Source organism: Thermomyces lanuginosus, assembly GCF_041956635.1.
Source record: "Thermomyces lanuginosus strain ATCC 200065 unplaced genomic scaffold VTN49scaffold_15, whole genome shotgun sequence".
NCBI lineage: Eukaryota > Fungi > Ascomycota > Eurotiomycetes > Eurotiales > Trichocomaceae > Thermomyces > Thermomyces lanuginosus.
In genome coordinates this window covers 339911-346501 of record NW_027192349.1, presented here as the reverse complement: position 1 = coordinate 346501, position 6591 = coordinate 339911, and the positions used below count along the sequence as shown (strand labels likewise).

Genomic DNA, 6591 nt, shown 5'->3' with positions numbered 1-6591 from the left:
ACAATCATGGAAGGCAAAAACTTGCCGTGCACGTGGGCAAGAGCATTCTGTAGCTGATCACCTGACATCCCGAGATTTGTTCGGAATCGGGAAATGTCGGGATTGATGTCATATGACATTGGCGGCTCCCTTGCGGCTTTCGGCCCTGTCGATCGAAGCTCGGAGTTTTTGCGCGTCAACTGGTCCCTGGCTAAGCCCGATTAGGCGAGCCGGTGCAGAAGTTTATTCGACGTCAGAAAAAAAATTCCTGCGAATATGTTGGAATGAACAGTCGAGACATAGCTGGATGAATCGTGATGGATTTGAATTATTTGGTGATGGATCTTGCAGCCGTGATACATACAATGGATGGAAAATGGTCGGCCTATTAGATACCTGACAGATGAGTAAGAGTGGCTAGCAGTTGCACCGCGTTCGGTGAACATACTCCATGCAATGGTCCTCGGAGTCTTGCGTCTACCAAGCGCCGGATTGCATCATCATGTGTGAAAGAAAACCCCAGAATGCCGGCAGTCAGAGACATGTGGCACATTCCCAGAGCGCTGGGGATCGGTTCCGACGTGGCTGGCGGCTGCCAATCATCGCAACGGCAAAATAAGCTGCCGGAAAAGATCTTGCAAACAGTGGGTCTCGGGAAGTAAGCATGGTAAAAAAATGACATAGGGAGATGCTGAAAACCCTGAAACGAAGCTGATGCTCCGCGGAGATGTCATCAATGGCCATGTGTGGACAGCAGAGCTTTTCGGAAGCAATCGCGTCGTACGATCATGATAAAGCAGCTATATATGCCTGTTGCGAAGAGCATTCCTTGAAACAACCACAGATCAGAACAGAGATTCGTGATTGAGTGAGCGACTCGCAAAAAAAAAATATCATCTTCCACCATGGGCTTGACAGCAGAGCAAACAAAGCTCATCAAGGCCACTGCTCCGATTCTCAAGGAGCAGGGCACCAACATCACCAAGGTCTTCTACAAGAACATGCTCGGAGAGCACCCAGAGCTCAATTCCATCTTCAACATGACTCATCAGAAGACCGGCCATCAGGCACGCGCCCTCGCCAACTCCCTGTGGGCCTACGCCGAGCACATCGATGACCTGGGTGCGTTGAGCGCCGATGTTGAGCTGATCGTCCACAAGCATGCCTCGCTGTACGTGCAGCCGTCGCAATATGCCATCGTCGGTTCGTTCCTCCTCGAGGCCATGAAAGAGGTCCTCGGTGACGCTCTGACGCCGGAGATTCTTGATGCCTGGACCGCCGCGTACTGGCAGCTTGCGGACCTTCTCATTGAAAAGGAGGGTGCCATCTACCGTTCCGCCGATGGCTGGACTGACTGGCGCGAGTTCCGCATCGACAAGAAAGTCCCCGAGTCCGAGGAAATCACTTCGTTCTACCTGAAGCCCGTCGATGGAAAGCCTCTGCCCTCGTTCCGCCCGGGCCAGTACATCTCCGTGCAGGTTGAAGTGCCAGCTCTGAAGTACCTGCAGGCGCGACAGTATTCGCTCAGTGACAAGCCGAACCCAGAATACTATCGGATCAGCGTGAAGCGGGAGAGCGGCGTGCAAAATTCGGACGACCCTTCAGCGTCGATTCCGCCGGGCCATGTATCGAACCTGCTTCATGATCACTACAACGAAGGCGACGTGATCCACGTGTCGTATCCATGCGGTGACTTTGTTCTGGACGACACCGATCCTTCCTCACCCATTGTCCTGCTCGCCGGTGGCGTGGGCTTGACGCCTCTGACCTCGATGCTCAACACGGTGACGGCATCGGACGCTGGCCGTCCGATCCATTTCATCCACAGCGTGCGCTACGCCAAGGTGCGCGCCTTCAAGGACCACGTGCTGGCCCTGGAGAAGCAGTACCCGAACCTTCAAATGACCCTCTTCAACCAGAACCCGCAGGAGGACGAGAAGCCCGGCGAGGACTACCACTTCACCGGCATGATTGATCTCAAGAAGATGGACCCGCAGAAGCTCTTCCTTGACAACAAGTCCACCAACTACTACGTCTGCGGCCCGACGCCGTTCATGCTGGCCATGGCCACGGCGTTGGAGGAGTTGGGAGTTGATCGGAGTCGGATTCATATGGAGCTGTTCGGAACTGGTGGTGTGCCGAGGCCTTAGATTTCTTTTTTTTTACGTTGAATACATTTCTGTGCATGTATTATTAGTTACAATTGTACGATAGATGCTAAATTCATTGAGAAGTGAGATATAGAACGCAGAGATGAATGAATACTCCTCTCTAGATTCCAGATCCTGATGTCGACTGCGTACTATTGTACTTGCTTTTGTCAATTCTCAGGACGCTGGCCGTAGACCACATAGCTGTAGCCGCCATTGTGGTTAGTTCCGTTCTAAATAGTACGAGTAGCGTTGCTTAAAACTGTACTCACAAGTTGAACATTGAGTGAATGCCGCGCTTCCGGCCATCGGCCCGAGCCTCGCTGGCTAGAAGCATAACGTCCTCCTTGGTCCACTCCTTGTACCGTGTCAGGACGGCCAATGCTCCGGCCTCGTAGCCTGCTTCAGCTCCAGCCTGAGCCCAGACGCCAAGTCTTTTCTGTACTAAGAGGTCAGTGCAAGTTCTTTTACTAACTAGTTGCTTGGAGAAAAGGGAGAACGGACAAGATGCTTATCCTTTGGCCAGATTCCATACGGAATGATAAACTTTTCCACATGAATGTTCACGAAGCCCGCCTCCTTGAACCATTGCTCCAGCTTTGGTCCGGGACGCACCTCGTAGCCGGCGCTCTCGAAGGCACCGTTGACTTCCTTAAAGTATCGTTCGATACCAGTGCCTTTGAGACTACCGTCCTCCGAGAAAGGTTGACCGTCCCAGTCCTGAAATTCAACCCATCCTCCGGGCTTGACTGATCTGCTGTCCGTTAGAAACAAACTTAACGAGACAGAGAAGAGATCGAATGGCATACCGATAGCATTGCTTAATCAACCTTCCAAAGTCCCTGACTGCGAAAGCGAGATATCGCGCGTGAATAAAGTCAAATGGGTTACGTTCATACGCCCACTCCGACTCGATATCGTCCACCACGAACTTTACATTCGGAGGAACCCTGCCAAACACTGTAAGCCGATCATCTCTACTAAGATTCTTCGGTCAGACTGACAAAGTAGGCTGAGTCGGGCTCAAGTCACAACCAATCACCTGAAACGGAAATCAGTCTCAACATTCTGTCCATCTAGGTTCCCTCATGATAGTATTGATTTACCTCAGCTTGAGGATGAAGATCCGCTACGATGAGTCAGCGTCCTGATTCAACTCTACGTCTGCCGAACCAAGCAAATGAACATACCGAAGTCAATGGCCCAAATGCCTGTTCCAGTAGCGAGATCGATCACTCGTTGCGGGTTCTTGATGGGAGCCAGGTAGAGCTTTCGATGCAACATTTGGAGACATAGTTCGTGCACCATATCCAAACGGTCATTTTCCTTTTCATCGTTGGGGAGCAGATACGCTAGAAAATGAAAAGTTAGTATGCAGAAATAGGAAATTCGGGCAAGACAGGTCAATTCCTACATCCATCGTGGAATCCATGATACCGACGGCCATTCTCGTGGCGATAGTCAAGTACCGATGAGGTCAGAGATGCGCTGTATGACGATCTATATGTCGAAGGACACGCATAAGCATTGATATCGGACCCGGCACGCCATGGAGTCACACCACATACAGTTCATCCCCATATGAGGAGTCATTCTCATACTGTGGGACAATAAGCCATGTGCTCTAGTGTATTTCAATAGATGGATATCATACCGAAGTGTCCACTTCAACACTGACTGGAGCATTGTTGGTGGCAGTGGTGGCGTGTTCGTGAGCAGTTTGGTCTGCCATGGTGGGAATAATTCGCTGTTGAATCCAAAATGGCAAAGGATTGACCAGATAGCACGCTCAAGAGCTCTAGAAATGTATAGAGTCCGTATATCGGATTCTCACGAACGGTAGCTAGGAGCCGGCTGTCGCGGCAAACAAGTCCTCTATATAGCGCTGGTACCCCAGCTCAGAATTTCTCATATATGCACAGGCAGACAGGGGATCATTGTCATTATCTTTTCAGAGCGTTGCTGGAGCACTGCCAAAACGGTTACAGAGACGGCGCCTTTGGCGCACATGGCGACAAGGGTGTCTTTTCTCATGAGAATGAAGTAGCTGGGGGAGGTGGTGTGAAATCCAACGTCGAAGCGTTCATCCTTGGCTAGATTGGCCTGGTGGCCACATCATCTGCCAATCAGCGCTGTTGGACCGATGCACCCCTGTCTCCCCTCCGTCTCCAAAGCCCTAACATAATCATGCCATGGAACAATGGAGAATGCGAAAGCGGCCCGACTCCGAAGACCGGCGAAGAGATCCAAACTGGCCAGGAAAGGGAAACTGGAATTAATGTCACCTGAATACCTGCAAGTAAAGGGTTCCATAAGTCGCTAGAACAGAGAAGGTCGGGCCCAGGCGCGAAACTGTGGCCTGAAATGTTGTACACACTACTAGATATCATTCAAAGCTACTAATGAAAATCGGAAAAAGAGAGGCTTTGTGCGCGTGCCAAAGGCTTCTTGAACGTATGTGTCTACATCAGCCATAGTCACATTTTACGTTGCTCAATTCTCCGGACGTTGGCCGTAGACCACGTAGCTGTGTGAGTCACTCATAGTTCATACTGAATAGCGCAAGTAATGCTACCTAAAAGTAAAGGCATACTCACAAGTTGAACAACGAGTGAATGTCGTGCCTCCGGCCGTCAGCGCGGGCCACACTGGCGAGAAGCATGACTTCCTTCCTGGTCCAGTTCCTATACCGTGTCAGGGCAGCGAGAGCAAAACCCTCGTAGCCGTTCGCTTCGGCCTGAGACTGGCACCAGGCGCCGACTTTCTTCTGTACGAAGAGGTCAATACAGAAGTGGAACACTTGATTGACTGTTTGGATACAAGAGCGAAACTTACAAGATGTTTATTTTTAGGCCAGACGCCGTAGGAGACAAGAAAATTCTCCACGTGGATGTTCACGAAACCAGCGCCCCTGAACCATTCCTCCAGCTTGATCCCGGGACGCACCTCGCAGCCGGCCGTCTCGAATGCGTCAAAAACTTCATCGTAATATCTTTGGAGGGCGGTGCCGTTAAGGCTGCCATCCTCTGAAACGGGATGGCCGTCCCAGTCCTGGAATTCAACCCAGCCACCGGGTTTAACAAATCTGCGTCCGTTAGATATAGAATCAAGAAGGACAACGAGGAAAAAGCTCCAATGTCATACAGATAGCATTGCTTGATCAGCTTCGAAAAGTCTCTGATTGAGACGGCGAGGAATCGCGCGTGAATAAAATCAAACGTGTCCCGTTCATATGTCCATTCCGACTCGATATCATCCACCAAGAAATTCACGTTCGGAGGAACCCTGCCGATTCCCGTCAGTCGAGCAACGTTAGTAGAGATTCTTATATCAAACTTACAGAGTCGGCTGGATTAGACTCAAATCACAACCGATCACCTGTAACAAACCGGCCAGTCTCAGCACTCTGTTTATTTGGGATCGCTGCCAATAATATTCTTTACCTCTGCCTGGGGATGTTTGTCCGCTACAGTGAGTCAGCTTCTGTATCTTGCGTTGACTAAACTCAACAAACTTACAAAAATCAATGGCCCAGATACCTGTCCCCGTCGCGAGGTTGATTACTCGCTGCGGACTCTTGATGGGGCCCAAGTAGAGCTTTCGGTGCAACACCTGAAGGCACATCTCGTGCAAGACGTCCAAGCGGTCGTTTTCCGTCTCATCGTTGGGGAGTAGGTACGGTAGGAAGTAACGATCAGTCAAGTCCTTGGATGGTCCGGGAAGGGAGGGACAGCTCCTAACCCCCATCGCGGAATTTATGATAACGGCGGCCGTTCTCATGACGATAGTCGAGCACCGACGAGGTTAATGACGCGGTGTACGACGATCTATTAGTCGATGAGCATTCCTGAGCTCCTTTACATCCGGAGTTCCACAGAATGATCACATCGCGTACAGCTCATCACCATAAGAGGAGTCGTTCTCATACCTTGTGACTCAAGTGAGAAACCCGTTCTGGCATAACCCAACGAAATGATATCGTACGGAGGTGTCCACTTCAACGATGACCGGAGCATTGCTAGTGGCGGTCGTCGTCGGTTCCTGAGGCGATGTTTCTGTCATGGGGGAATGGCTTTCCGTTGAATTCTCGGGAAATTGTGTTGACTGATTTGTGCAAAACCCCTGAGATTGTACAGATATGATGGAGATGATAGAGTTCGTGTTCGAATGCAAAATGTTTCGAACAAAACCCAAGACCTAGCACCAACAGACAGCGGAGGCCATTATAGCTTGCTTGTCCATGGCTTTGGTCGATACCCCGGCTCAGTACTAGCATTATGTACTGTTGTAAAAACGGGCGTTCCACACTAGTATAAACTAGGAGTGTCATACAACAGAGCCAATGAAATAGTCGCAGATGATCTCTCTCTTGTTGCATACGAAGCAGCGCCCCTTTATGCTCCCGTCGCTTCCGGTGCTCTTCTGATTGTGGTTTGACTTCTTCTCCGTCCCTTTCCAATTT

General features: G+C 50.5%; 3 protein-coding genes across 3 annotated transcripts; 1 reads left to right on the top strand and 2 right to left on the bottom strand.

Moving 5' to 3' along the window:
* Positions 1-884: 884 nt before the first annotated feature.
* VTN49DRAFT_373 (uncharacterized protein) lies at positions 885-2129 on the top strand (the record flags this gene model as incomplete). The annotated part of the gene is made up of 1 exon (XM_069411597.1): positions 885-2129. The coding sequence occupies one exon, from the start codon at positions 885-887 to the stop codon at positions 2127-2129; it is 1245 nt and encodes a 414-aa protein (XP_069271547.1).
* Positions 2130-2299: 170 nt separating this feature from the next.
* On the bottom strand, positions 2300-3861 carry VTN49DRAFT_372 (uncharacterized protein; the record flags this gene model as incomplete). The annotated part of the gene is made up of 10 exons (XM_069411586.1): positions 2300-2333; positions 2402-2568; positions 2634-2883; positions 2939-3079; positions 3134-3171; positions 3236-3258; positions 3320-3481; positions 3544-3629; positions 3698-3729; positions 3784-3861. The coding sequence occupies 10 exons, from the start codon at positions 3859-3861 to the stop codon at positions 2300-2302; spliced, it is 1011 nt and encodes a 336-aa protein (XP_069271546.1).
* An 861-nt stretch (positions 3862-4722) lies between these two features.
* Positions 4723-5876, bottom strand: VTN49DRAFT_371 (uncharacterized protein; the record flags this gene model as incomplete). The annotated part of the gene is made up of 6 exons (XM_069411575.1): positions 4723-4896; positions 4965-5214; positions 5274-5414; positions 5470-5507; positions 5573-5595; positions 5648-5876. 6 exons carry the CDS (start codon positions 5874-5876, stop codon positions 4723-4725), a joined length of 855 nt encoding a protein of 284 aa, XP_069271545.1.
* Between the last annotated feature and the right edge of the window lie 715 nt (positions 5877-6591).